This window comes from Bombina bombina, chromosome 5, assembly GCF_027579735.1.
Source record: "Bombina bombina isolate aBomBom1 chromosome 5, aBomBom1.pri, whole genome shotgun sequence".
NCBI lineage: Eukaryota > Metazoa > Chordata > Amphibia > Anura > Bombinatoridae > Bombina > Bombina bombina.
Window position 1 is genome coordinate 217,726,851 of NC_069503.1, and position 15,049 is coordinate 217,741,899.

At 36.1% G+C, this 15,049-nt stretch overlaps 1 protein-coding gene across 1 annotated transcript in view; it reads left to right on the forward strand.

The window, feature by feature from the left end:
* LOC128661423 (frizzled-8-like) overlaps nt 1–5,140 on the forward strand; it is a 14,419-nt gene extending 9,279 nt beyond the window's left edge. Inside the window, 4 exon segments of the mRNA XM_053715678.1 lie at nt 2,615–2,856; nt 2,858–3,202; nt 3,204–4,322; nt 4,324–5,140. Coding sequence (XP_053571653.1) covers nt 2,615–2,856; nt 2,858–3,202; nt 3,204–4,322; nt 4,324–4,470 — 1,853 coding nt within the window. The 3' untranslated portion in view covers nt 4,471–5,140.
* The last annotated feature ends 9,909 nt before the right edge of the window (nt 5,141–15,049 follow it).

The following is a 15,049-nucleotide window of genomic DNA, read 5'->3' on the forward strand; positions in this document are numbered from 1 at the left end:
AAACTTCAGATAAGTATTTTTGTTGTACACAGACACAATCAGGGAATAGTATTTTCATACATGAGAAACACGATCTGCATAAATACATCAGTGTCCAGATGTGTAAAATAAGTATATACCAGTCTAAAGTTCACATTAAGCCATTTTTTTGCAAAATCTCTCTAGATATACTATCCACTAACTTTGATGATAAGCAAACAATGCAATGAAGACAATATCTTAACTTGCAGTCAATATCCTTTGATGGTCAGTTTTATTTTAAAGTATTGACAACCTGGAAAGAAAATAAAACTGACCTTGTTTAAGAGATTAATTTATAGCTCCTGCTAATCTCATCTGTCAATGATTGATTCATTAGTTTAATGATTAATTGACCTATCAGGTAGCTTAGTAATGTCATTATAGATTGTAAGGCAGCTTTATGCCTTAGGCAAGGTCTAACCGAGGCAAAAATTCCACAAGTGAAAATCATCTTTTCTTATTCTTCATTATAATGTTACAATACAAATGACGATTAATACACATTTTTATACCATAACAATAAGTTTAAACACCAATTGTAAATACTATTACCCCTGAAAAAATAACACATCATGAAAATAAACGACTGCTCTACAAACGTTTAATGTGATTCAGTGGAAAAAACTACTATTTACAGTCTAAATAACATAAAGGTGACTTTTCCCTGTACCAGAAGAAATGCTTGAGTATTTTTTTCTCCAACTTGTCATATTGCATATTTCCTGTAAGGGTATTATTTTCATAGAGTTAGCTTTGAAAGACCTGTGGTGCATTGGGAGTTACTGAGGTTTTTGTTACAATTCCAGCTGTTTTCTGCAGGCTCAATCATTTGTGGTCTTTTTTTTTAAGACTCTCTACTAAAACTACTAAACATAAATATTTTTAATCAAATGCATGAATATTTAAACAGAAGAGGAGGGTTTGCACTGATAGGTATGTATTTAGAGCACTAAGCTTTCAGGACCAATTCCACATGTCCATTATAGGGGCCAATACACCATATACAATGTTTTCATTTCATTTGCATGTGTCTTGTTTACAGCGCCTGAACTACAATGCATTGATGGATTGGATCAATTATCCGACTGTTTAGTCTTAAAAGATGTGCATATGCTTCATGGTTTTTGTATTTTATATCATTTTTGTGTATTTGTGATATAGTTTATATGACTGAAATAAATCTACACAAGGAAAAAAACTCATACCATATGGTATCATATTGTTTTTAATATATATATATATATATATATATATATATATCTATATATATATATATATATATTCAAGTAACAGTTGCACTCTGAGTTTGACTCACAGCAATCGTTAATGCGTATGTATATATATATATATATATATATATATATATATATATATATATATATATATATATATACGCACACACTTAAAGTGTTTCAAACATCAGACCAACCCATTTTATTGAACTTATGGTATAATACATTATTTATATAGCAGCTACTTTGAGATATAGAAAGAAACAATTTGGTACTTAAAAACAGTAAATAATAATAATAATAATAATAATAATAATAATAAAATTGCCATAAAGCTAAGAACCTTCTAATGATACATAATAACAAGCCATCTATTGGAGTCACATCTTGTATCACTGCATGTAGTGCAAATGTAACTGTAGCTATATTTTCATACAAAGTTATTATTTGAATATATTTTATGTTTTTCGTTCATTCACTATAAGGTTCTGTGTATGCATCTAACTTTATCAATTTTCTAAAGTCCCAGACTATCTGTCTACAGTCATGTGACTTCATTTACCATAAATAAACACATGCAATGCTGCACACACTTAATTGCTAGTAAAAGTAAATGTATTGATTTTATGTCTCTTTAAATGCAGGGCTGTCCTCTAACAAAACAAGATCATACACAGTCAATAACTGGAATAGTATAGGGTGCCAATATTTTAGTTTATGGTCCCTGCATCTTAGCTAAACAATAAATATCTGGAACAACTTGTTTAACTCATTGGTTGCCAGTTGAAAGTAAAACATTTTAGCCCTCTGGCACCTAAGGGTTAGAATGTTGATTGTGTTAGAGTCCAGGAGAAATTGCAGCTGTATTTGCAACACTCAGGGAGTTAATCTATGGGACGCTGATTGCTTGAGGTTCAGTAAATACATCAAGCTAATTATGGCAGCCTCCTTAATAAACTACATCCCTGTACAAAACGCTTGTGCTGCTGCATAACAATGCCCGCTGGTAAACATAGCAGGGCCACCTTTACAAAGCCTGATTGCTTTAGGCAGCAGCCCCACCTCCTTACGGTGAGATCAGTGGATTGGTCTGGGGGTGGGAACTCTGTGCTCCTGATATAAATATTCATTACAGTTGCTACCGAGCACAACTCAAGGCTACACAGAGGCAACATAGTGCGTGTGAATGATCTGTAGATTGTGCCAACTGCTTGTGCACAACTCCACAAAGTGCTGGATCCGCAGGCGCAGCTGTCAGACGTGGGGTTTACAGTATTGGGGACAATCTGATAAACTTACTTGGGACTTTTCGAGTTTGCAGCACTGAATGAATCTGCAGCCTAAATGCGAGTGATTGACAGAGGATGACGTTTCGGCTGTGATTTACCGAGGAGGATACAGCTGCCCCAGCACAGGACTAAGCAGCCTCTGCAGTGATTGCGTCCCCCAGTCCCAGGCATGGAGAGCAGCTACTGGCTGTGCCTCTCTGTACTGGGCTGCCTGCTGGCTACACGGGGCGAGAGGTGCTGCTGCCAAGGAGCTAACGTGCCAGGAAATCACCGTGCCCCTCTGCAAGGGCATCGGCTACAACCACACCTATATGCCCAAACCAGTTCAACCACGACACGCAGGACGAGGCTGGCTTAGAGGTGCACCAGTTCTGGCCACTGGTGGAGATCCACTGCTCCCCGGACCTGAAGTTCTTCTTGTGCAGCATGTACACCCCGATCTGCCTGGAGGACTACAAGAAGCCGCTGCCCCCATGCAGGGCGGTGTGCGAGAGCGCCAGGGCTGGCTGTGCCCCGCTCATGAGACAGTATGGCTTTGCCTGGCCGGACAGGATGCGCTGTGACCGGCTCCCTGAGAGGCAGACCCCGGAGACTCTGTGTATGGACTATAATAGGACCACCATGACCACTGTTGCTCCCAGCCTCCCAGAACCCCCCCAAACACCCCTCTAAGGCAGCCACCAACACACACAAGGCAAAGTCACGTGTAGATACGGCGCGGAACAAACCCAGAGCCCCTAGTGGGTGTGAGGCTGGGTGCCAGTGCAGGGCCCCCATGGTGCAAGTGACTAACGAGAGGCACCCACTTTATAACAGGGTGAAAACTGGACAGATTCCCAACTGTGCCATGCCCTGCCACAACCCCTACTTCAGCCAGGAGGAGAGAACATTTACTACATTCTGGGTCGGACTTTGGTCAGTGCTTTGTTTTGCCTCCACATTTGCCACAGTGTCCACCTTCCTCATAGACATGGAGCGCTTCAAGTATCCAGAGAGGCCCATCATCTTCCTCTCTGCTTGCTACCTCTTTGTTTCTGCTGGCTACCTGGTGAGACTCATAGCTGGCCACGAGAAGGTGGCTTGTAGTAGAGAGCATGACCTGGAGCACATCCATTATGAGACTACAGGGCCAGCACTATGCACTTTGGTCTTCCTACTAATCTACTTTTTTGGCATGGCCAGCTCCATCTGGTGGGTCATCCTGTCTCTCACCTGGTTCCTTGCAGCTGGCATGAAATGGGGCAACGAGGCAATTGCTGGTTACTCACAGTACTTCCACCTGGCTGCATGGTTGGTGCCAAGTATCAAGTCAATAGCTGTGCTGGCTCTGAGTTCTGTGGATGGTGACCCAGTGGCTGGCATATGTTATGTGGGCAACCAGAATCTGGATAATTTGAGGGGCTTTGTTTTGGCTCCTTTGGTCATCTACCTCTTCATTGGCAGCATGTTCCTTCTTGCTGGCTTTGTATCGCTTTTCAGGATCAGAAGTGTCATCAAGCAAGGGGGCACCAAGACTGACAAACTGGAAAAGTTAATGATCCGCATTGGGATATTCAGTGTGCTGTATACTGTGCCAGCTACCATTGTGGTGGCATGTTTCTTCTATGAACAACACAACAGACAGGGATGGGAGGCAGCACATAACTGTAACTCTTGCATGCCAGAAGCTGCTCAGCCCCACAGACCGGACTATGCAGTCTTTATGCTTAAGTACTTTATGTGCCTGGTCGTTGGCATCACTTCTGGGGTATGGATATGGTCTAGCAAGACATTGGAGTCCCTGGAGAGCTTTCTGCACCCGTTGCTGTTGGGGCAGCAAAGCCACAGGGGGTTCCATGTATAGTGACGTTAGCACAGGCTTAACTTGGAGATCTGGCACTGCCAGCTCAGTGTCTTACCCCAAACAGATGCCCTTATCTCAGGTCTAGAGACACTAGGTGGGGGAGGGACTGTCTAACAGCTACCAACCTCACCCAACCGCCCCTTCTTTTTAGTTTCTTGCTATTAGCATGATAATCAACTCTTAATGGTATCCATTAGCAGGGACTTGAATGACTGGTCTGAACAATGTACCTGATATTGAAGACTCCCTGATTTCTCTCCATTTATATGCAAGGAGCATTTAAGAACTTGGTAATTTAGCTGGCTAAGGGCTGGCAACTGTCCCCTGCAAAATAAGCAATAACTCTATTGCCTGCTGCTGCCAAGTGGACAAGTCTGGATTTATTTTTATTTGTGTTTTTATTTTATTTTTATGTCCTAAAACATTTCTTTCCTAAAACCAAACTATATGGTTTTCAATCCTAGTGCCAGGTGTTTCTAAAATACCATGTGCCTATCTGGCATAGTGGGGGGAAAAACTGTAGCCTTAAAACATGTCTTAATTAAAATACCCCAATACAATACGGGTTGTTAATGCTAAAGTGTATTTATATAATTATTTGCTGTTGCTTGTAAAATTTGTATAATATGTACATATACAAAAATTCTAATGTCTTGTACATTTTGTAAAAAAAACTTAGAGGCTCCTCAATATGAGCAAACACAGTATTTGAATATTCTATTTTGTCAATAAAATGACTTTTTTGATAAATTATACTTCCAGTTTCCCGTCTCTGTCTCTTTAAATTGCCACCTTTTAACTTTTCTTTTATCAATCTAGAAAATAAACACGCTATGTTAGACTATTAAACTAATACCGTGGTGGATAGTAAAGTTGTCATTTTTAATATAGGTAAAAAAAAAAAAAAAAGTTCAGCAGGGTTTGTAAGATATCCTATTATTATTTTACTGAAACCAATATAAGACTTTTTTTTTTCCTAGGGACAATGTATTGTTCAACTGTCTAAGCTAATTTATTAGAGTAAAAGTCTGAAGAGTTAGTGAGAAATGCTTTGGCAATGTTGAACTTTTTACCTGTCTGACTTGTGCTTCAGTATATGGTTTCTCCTTGTAAAGGACATAAGTGAATAGGGTTAATCTGTAAGGAACTTAAGTCTTTTTGTGTGGAAAAAACTTTGATCTTTTCTCTACTCCAAAACATTATCTATAGTCTGAGATTTCTTTCCCAGCTCTCTGTCCCTCTTGTTGGAGACCAATTGACCACAGAGGAGCCCTATAAGTTTTTTCAATTAAGGACATGTGGTACTTTTATATCTTTTTAGCTGAAGACTTGTAACAGTTAGTGAGCACCAGAGGGGAATGAGAGAACAGCCTTTTAAACAGATTCTCCTTACATTGTTAGTCAGGCTGCAGGCAGCAGGACATGTGATAGAGAATAAGAGAATACAAACTAAGAAAGCCCTACAGGTGGTCTGTTCACATAATCCCCCAATTTACAGAGTTTTTCTTTACAACACAATTTCATTAAAAAAAAATTCTCTACATCATTTTCTTTTCCTAATTGAACCAAGTGGACAACCATTAAGTGCTTTACATAAAAAAATGGTTTGTAAAATAAAACTAAAATAACGAGTCAGATTTAAATAATAAAAAAAACATGGGTGAGTTTAAACAGTGATCTTTGTCCTGCACATTTCAGCTCTCTTTGATTATTTTATTTAGTGTTATTAATGATTTGGGTTATAATGGATAGGGGGGATATGTGGTTGAGTTCATATATGCCCCCAGGACCCATATTAGCCTGTCACTCAGGATCAGAGATTGCAGCTAGTCTGCTAATGACATCCATCACTAATAGTGACAGAATACTGTGACTTTATTTATTATTTGTTCATTTATTTGTTTATGATTAGTTCTCTGTTAAGGCTGATAGCTCTGAAGTTTAAATGGTGAATCCTTTAAATACACTTTTGCATAGATATCCCAGTATCTGGCCTATATTTTAAAATAATTGCATATTAATATAAAATAACAAAAACAATATTTTCTTTTATTAAATGTTATTTAAAATGTTAAACTCTTAAAGTGTTAAATATAAAAATATCAGTATAAATAATCCAAACTCCTTAAAACAATGCTTATTTCTATAAAACTTGCTATCATGCACTGAGTAGAATTAAACTAAATAAAATAAACATACTAGTATGGATTTACTTGATTACATACGGAAATAGTTTAGGGCCTCTGGTTTGCACAGATGGAATTATGTTTGCTACTTGGTATTGTGTATTGATAGTTTAAAGTTATGCCTCTTAATTCATTAATGACTGCTTGTGTTAAGCGTATAAATACTATCCAAACTGGAGGGGTTGGTTCAAGGATTAATAAGCAGTAAAATGACTTAAAACATATTTTTGGAGTCACCTTATAGGTTATATGGAAAGACATTCTGGTCCAGTTTTCAAAAATACATTGGATATTCCAAATACTGAGAAAAAATGTAAGTGATTTACAAAAATATATTTTTTTACATTCATTTACATTAGATTACATGGAATGATTATGTTGACGATTGGACAATTAATCCATTGTTTTGATAAACTCTACCCTGCTATTTTGTATTCACACCTAAAATACCATTACCCCATTACTTGGCAGACAAGCAACAATCTTATCTCCTTACAGCACAGATTTAAGTTTACTGGATGCAAGTGGATATTTTAATGGAGCCATATTAGTCTGGTAAGTTGTTTTTGTATGACTGTCAGTTAGCAAAAAGTTAAAATAAGCAAACTGTTCCTATCAGTAGCCTGGAGCAATTCCCTGGGAAGAAGGATAGACTTTAGTAAATATTACTTAAACTGTCTGCAGAGTCAGTGCTTAAGCTGTAGATAACAGAGATTTGGATACTAACATGCACACAAGCTTTTAGAGTTATCCTGATATGCAATGGAATGATGAGTTTATTTTGTGGGAATTACTTTTCCTGGAATTGTGACAAAGAACACTTAAAGAGAACAATGTTTCAATTCTAAGGCTATATATAGGATTATTTTTCACTAATGTCAAGTCAAAAACCACACATGTTGTTTAAAGTTTGAAATAATGTCTAATTTATCATAAACACACACACACACACATATATATATATATATATACACTGTATACACACACATGAAAATAAGCACAGAAAAAAGGTCATGCGGATTTATAAAAATTAGATAGATCACGTAGATGGAATTTAATCTATAATCTAGACTGACATTTCTTTGTGACCTCTACTTTTCTGTTTATTATTGTAGGCAATCAAAATTTGTCAGATTAGTGGAGCTGGAGGCAAAAAAATGCAAAGCTACTTATCAATATTTTTTTTTAAGGCTTTACTTTTGCAGGGATCTGCCCAATAGAAATCGATATATGAAAGGTCCTTTCTGCAGCAGAGGGGTTAATGTGAGCGTTGGTTTGTTATGCAATAATATGATCAACGTTTAGGTGACCAAAGGTTATCTAACACACAGACATCATTCTGGGGTAGATAAGTTATATAAACAGTCAATAAGCACACATCATCAATATAAACATAATTCAGCATTAAAAGTATTACCACGAATGAATTCCCACACTCATATAATCAAATAATTGTACTAACATGGTAATATATTAATGTGCACTATTTTTTTTATATAGAATCAACTTTCTATACCCGGTGAGGCTGCAGTGCCATCTAGTGGTAAGAATAAAATGTGTAGCTTTAGCACAATTTTAAACTTGTTAATCCGCCCAGGTGTATAGTGTGTGGTATAACAGGTGTCCTAAATAGGGGACGTCAAACAGATATAGGCTCAAATATATGCATATAGTAATATCCACTGAGCCTAAACTGTCTTATTATTGAGGGTATTACATAGGCACTATTGTATAGAGAGCCATTGCAGTTTACAGCTGTTTATTTTACCTATCACTGTATTGCATCGATTGAGTCTTTGGGTTTCGACTACTAACATATACATAGGAAATCAGGGATTTCACTGGAATTTCCGGTGTCCTAAAGCACAGGACCTGGGAACCATAGTTGTAGGTAAATTAATTTCCATGCCAAAAATGTAGTGATAATTTTAGATATATATATATATATATATATATATATATATATATATATATATATATATATATATATATATATATATATATATATATATATATCAATCAATAATTAATTATGTTATGAATGGCAAATTGAATTCCAACATATTATGGAATATCACTGCAGTGTGGGGAAATATGTACTTTCTGAAATAAACTTACTCTGATTTATTATTATTATTATTATTATTAGTTTAGTGTGTATCTAATGATGCAATGAAAAACTAATAGCCATTTATATCATTTGTCTATGTCTTACAGTGTAGCAGACTAATAACAAAAAAATATATATAATTCAATGAGTGCTCAGTTTAAGTATTTAAAAGTTGAATTCACTGTTGTTTAGTAAAGTTTTCCCTTGCTGTGCTGTTGAGAAAATCCTGCGTATGCAATTACAAATAGGTTATTTTATTTACTGGTTTTGTATACCGGCTGTGCTTGTTTTTTAGAACAGGTTACAATGAATTCAACTATAGGATGTCTAGCTGAACTATTTTTGTAGCAATAATTAACTTTCTTTCTTATACACTAATCTAGGCTCAGTCCTGAGACTGACTTGCTATTATCACAAACATAATTAGTCTGGGAAAGATAAGGCATGATTGCTTAATAAAGTAGCAATCTGCATTTTATGTGAGTAAAGAGCCCAGCTGACCCTCTATGGGGCTGCACAAACATCATCCTCAAGGGTTTCAAAGAGTCAGAGCTTTAATTATGTCTGCATGGTGCTTAAAGGGGCAGTAAACACCAATTTACATTTAACTGCATGTAGTAGACACTACTATAAATAATAATATGCAAAGATACTGATATAAAAATCCATTATAAAACCTTTTAAAAACGTTCTTAGAAGCTCCCAATTTAACACTGTTAATTAAATAAGCCTGATACACCCACTGAAAGGGGCTGATAGCAGAATCCCCCCCCCCTCCTGCATATGAAAAGACCCATTATACAAACAGAAGCAGTCTGAAGTCTGTATACATCAGTATACATCTAAAACTTTGGGGCTTGGTTATGAGTCTGAAAATCAGCACAATTTTATTTAAAAATAAGCAGAACTGTACATTTTTACAAAAACTCACCTAGATGGGCTATATAAATTAATAATCTACAAAACATTTATGCAAAGAAAAATCTAGTGTATAATGTCCCTTTAAAGGTATAGTCTACTTGAAAATTGTTATTGTTTAGATAGATAATCCCTTTATTACCAATTCCTCAGTTTTGTATAACCAACACTGATATACTAATATACATTTTATCTCTGTAATTACCTTGTATTTAAGCCTCTACAGATTGCCCCTTATCTCAGTTCTTTGACAGACTTGCATTTTAGTCAATCAATGCTGACTCATAAATAACTCCATAGTAGTGAGCACAATGTTATCCACAAGACACACTGAACTAGCACTAACTGTGAAAAACTGTCAAAATGCAACCTTCAACGGTTTAGAAATCTGTTTCAGCCTACCAAGGTTTAGATTTAAAAAAACGACTATCAACAGAACAAGCACTTTTGATGATAAACGTACTACATTTGTAAGTTGTCAAATTGCATGCCCTATTTGAATCATGAAAGTTTAATTTTGACTTGATTGTCCCTTTAATCAAAATACCTAAACCTACTATGACTATGCAGAGCTAAAATACAAAGTGACTGACCAATCCAGAAGAAAATACATATTTTAAAACTAATCAGCCTTCAACATACAGACTGAATTAGTGATAAGGGTTAGAGATATAGGACAGCAAATACTCACTTTCAGTTGCCTTAAAAATAAATGTCAGCATTTTTCACATTTTTTTCACTTCTCAAAAAAAAAAAAAAAAAAAAAATCTGTTTCTTTAAGTCAGTTTTCCTCAGGATACCGGTACAAGTGTGAATTACAGGATCTCAGCTTTACTTCATCAGGATTTTAGGATACTTGGTCAGTTTGATTGACCTGATTGTGTGCTGAGCATGGTGTATTGGGAACTGAAGTAACCCCCTGCTCAAATAATGGACATGGGATATGAAACACAATTTTTTATTTTATTTTTGTTGATATCTTGTGCTGAAGTAGCAGCAGTGCACTATGGGATCTAGCAGAACACATCTGGTAAGCCAATAACAAGTATGCAAATATGTGCAGCTATCAATCAGTAAGTAGTTCACAGCAGTGCATTAATGCTCCTAAGACAACCTAGATATGCTTTTTAACACAGGAAATCACAAGAATAAAGCTCATTTGATAATAGATGTAAATGGGATGGTTATATGTGAGTATAATCACTTAAAGGGACAGTCTAAACCTTAGTCATTTTAAAGTATTACTTTAGATTAAGCTGCACATATCTTCCTGCACCCTTTTCTATATCATGCAGCAGGAACAGTAAAAAAAGTTTTTTAAATTACTATTGTTTCTGGTCACTTTGAAATGTCTGACAAGCTCCGCCCACTGATGACATCATGATCTGGGCTGCATTAATGCTCTCTACTGAATAGCATTGACAGTCTGTTGAATCTAATTAGTGAGTCTTTTGCAACTACTGAAGCATTTAACCCCTTCCCATCTGAAATTATTTGTCTACGTCAAAACAAAGTTCCAATGTAAACAAATAAGTAAAAATTGAAATCACGCAATCGTAATCTCTACACTACAGCTAAAATTAACCTTTTAAGCTAAGTAATGAATCCCTTCACTACTGGGAATTTCCGAAGTGTGATACACAGCTGCAATTATCAGCCTTCTAATAACCAAAAACAATGGCAAAGCCATGCATATCTGCTGTTTCTGAACAAAGGGGACCCCAAAGAAGCTTTTACAACCATTTGAGTTATGGCTGCAGTAGTTGTGTGTAAATAATTTCAGTGAGAAACCAAAGTTTGTGAAAAAGTTAACAATTTTTTTAATAAGATCACATTTGATGGCAAAATGGTGGCATGAAATATACCAAAATTGGCCTACATCAATACCTTGGATTGTCTACTAAAACAAAATATATAATCTTAATAGCTAAATGTTAAAAAAATTCTCTGGTACTGTGGGTAAGTTTATCTCTAAAATTCACGGTCCTTAAAGGGTTAATTGTTTGAATCCTATAATGTAAGATTTTTGTTATTAAAAGTTGTCTATATTAACTATTCAAAATAACGGTAACAAATCTGAATCCAATATTTGTCAAAACCGAATGCCTGCATGGACGAAATTCGGCTAATCTGTATGTTTGAAAAAATCCAAAATGAATCTTTTAGACATAACAAATTTTTCGTCCATGCACATGTCTAGTGCACGTTATGTTTTAGATATAACAATTATAAACAGAAATGGAACAGTGCATGCTGGGAGATGTAGCTCAATAGTAGATAGATTTGGGCCCTTTCTGACAGTTGTAGCTGTTATGTACTTGTTTTCTGGTGGATAGAAGAATAGTAAAGAGCTAATATGGAGTCATAATTGGACTGAATATATTTACTCAAAAATTTAGACATACATACACCCTAACACAGCGACCCACAGGAATCCAAACATACACTAGCAGTAAATCATAGATCTTTGTACATACAGACCCACATAACACAAACATTAAAGGGACATGAAACACACATTTTTTTTCTTTCATGATTCAGATAGAGAATACAATTTCAAACAACTTTCCCATTTACTTCTATTATTTAATTAGCTTTTTTCTTTTGTTATCCTTTGCTGAAATGTTTATCTAGGCAAGTTAATGTGCCACAGAGAACCTAGGTTCTAGCTGTTGATTGGTGGCTGCATATATAAACTGATTGTCATTGGCTCACCCATGTGTTCAGTTAGAAATCAGTAGTGCATTGCTGTTCCTTCAACAAATGATACCAAGAGAATAACACAGATTAGATAACAGAAGTAAATTAGAAAGTTGTTTACAATTGTATTCTCTATCTGAAACATGAAAGAATTTTATTTTCGTTTCATGTCCCTTTAACACACAATGTTATACACATCCCACTTCTTATTTTACTTTAAAGGGACGTGAAACCCCAAAATGTGTTTGTGATTTGTAAAGAGCATACAATTTATTTTTGCTATCACTACATTTAAACAGAAATAGAGACTTGTTTTTTTTATTTTTTTTACTTACTTGTCAAATCTCTCATACTCTATCTCCCTTTCACCCTCTCTCTCGCTCGATCTCTCTCTCTTTCTCTCTCTCACCCCAAGGTATTGATCTAGACCCATTTTGGTATATTTCATGTCACCATTTCATCGTCAAATGCGATCATATAAAAAAAATTGTTGAATTTTTTTACAAACTTTGGGTTTCGCACTGAAATTATTTACATACAGCTTGTTCAATCATGGCACAAGTGGTTGTAAAAGCTTCTCTGGGATTCCCTTTGTCCAGAAATAGCAGACATATATGACTTACCATTGCTTTTTAGTAATTAGAAGACCACTAATTACAGCTGTGCACCACACTTCTATTATTCAGTGCAGTGAAGGGGTTAATTAGGTAGCTTGAAAGGTTAATTTTAGCTTTAGTGTAGAGAGGAACCTCCCACCTGACACTTCCCGGCCCCTGATCCCTACCTGAGCCCTCTCAAACAGCTCTCTTCCATCTCTCACCCCCTCCTACACTGGTCACTCCCATATTAGATATTTGTAGACAGTCTGCCAGTGTGCAGTTTTAGACCTCTTTTTTTTATTATTATTTTTATTATTACTTTCTTCACTGCATGATTACCCCCTTACCTTCCCATCTCTCTGATCATTCCCAAAAAGCTCTCTAACTCTCCGCTCTGTAAGTAATTTCTGCCATCTTAGGTACTGGCAGCTGTCTGTCAGTACTCAGTTTTTTTTCCTTTTTTATTTAAAAAAATAATAATTAATAATTCTGTAGTGTAGCTTCCCCCCTCCCCATTCAAGATTATTTCCACTACCCTCCCTTCCTCCTCTCCACTCTAGGACCCCCCATGCCTCTATTCCCCCTCCCTCCCACTCTTAGCATTCATTTTTTATGTAGTGTAGGGGTCCCATCCGATCCCGCCCCTTCCTCCCTCCCGCTCCAGCGATGGGTTGATCACCCCCCTCACCTACCACCAAACGATCGGCACCACCACTACCTGATGCAGAGAGGGACACAGAGCGTCTCTCTCTGCATCGGTAACTCTTCAACTCTATTTGCAGAAATAACACAATCTCGCTACTGTTAGCGAGATTGCGGCAGAGAGAGACACAGGACAGCAGCGTGGTACAAGGTAGGTGCTGGTCCTTAAGGGCTTAACGACCAGTGCCGGACAGGGTACGACGCTGCTCATTATGGGGTTAAGAGAAGCTATTTCTTAGAAAGGCAGGGGGAAGGGACAGAACATATCAATTGCTTCCTAGAAGTAATATAATGTATGGAGACTTAGCCCCTGATTCTAAAAAAATTGCCAGTCAAGATGTGGTTTTCCACACCAACACACGCAAGGGTAACCCTCGTGGAATTCCTTTAAAAAAATGGGTTGTCCCTGCGAGTGGTGAAATGTCTCCCATACAAATAAAGAAAGCTCTCTGCTAGCTAAAAGTTTGTAATGGAGGGAGGACGGCGTGTTTTAAAGTGTGAATATTTTGCTTGATTCAATTTTCGTATGCATTGGTTTTTCTTTCAGAGTAATTAGTGTTTTGAGTATTTTGGTGAAAATTCACCACTTTTTAACTTACAAGAAAAAATAGTGAGAATTGTAGTGCAAAAATGTTTATAGAACTGCACTGGGATTTGAGAGAAAATTTCATATACATCAATGTAACACCCATATTCAGCCCATTTTACGGAAAAAAAAATTACACTTTGTATTTGTTGTACCAGTTGCAGAGTATAGAATGTATGAGAAATTACATTTTCAGGTTTATTTGTAGATATGAAATTGCTGGTTTTGTGCTTTGAAACCACAGCCTATTGAAATTGGTTGACCTTGCAGGTAAAATGAGATCTCATTATGTTAACACTTTGTGTACATACACTTACTTCCTTATCTTGTGTCTGTTTGTAAACCAAACACCAATACAATAGAAAATTATCACTTTATTAGTTATCTCTTCTACCCCCTACCAGGAGTGTAATATCTTCTGTTAACAGTGTTTACATAGTCTTTCAGTATAAGTGGGGATACCACAGGCTAAATCAGCTATTTCAAATGCCGAAATAAGAGTAAACTAGCTACTTGTAAACTATTCAATACACTTCAACAGGTTAAATAGATCATTTGGAACAAATTAAAGAGAATACATTTTTGGGGTAAACTGTCCCTTTAAATACTAATTTCTTGTGGTTTTTTTGTTTTTGCACATCCTGTTTACTTAAATTATTATTTACGCTGTGTATAGTTAATACAATTATATTCCTGTGTAATTTACCTACAAATTTTAAGTTTTTATAAAATACAATTTTTTGGTGAACAATTTTGTTAAAACTTTTGATGCACCTTGACCATTCTTATACCAATGTTTTTTTTCCTATATATTTTTGTGTGAATGAATCAATTATTCGTTTTGTAAGATTTTAAAATGACAC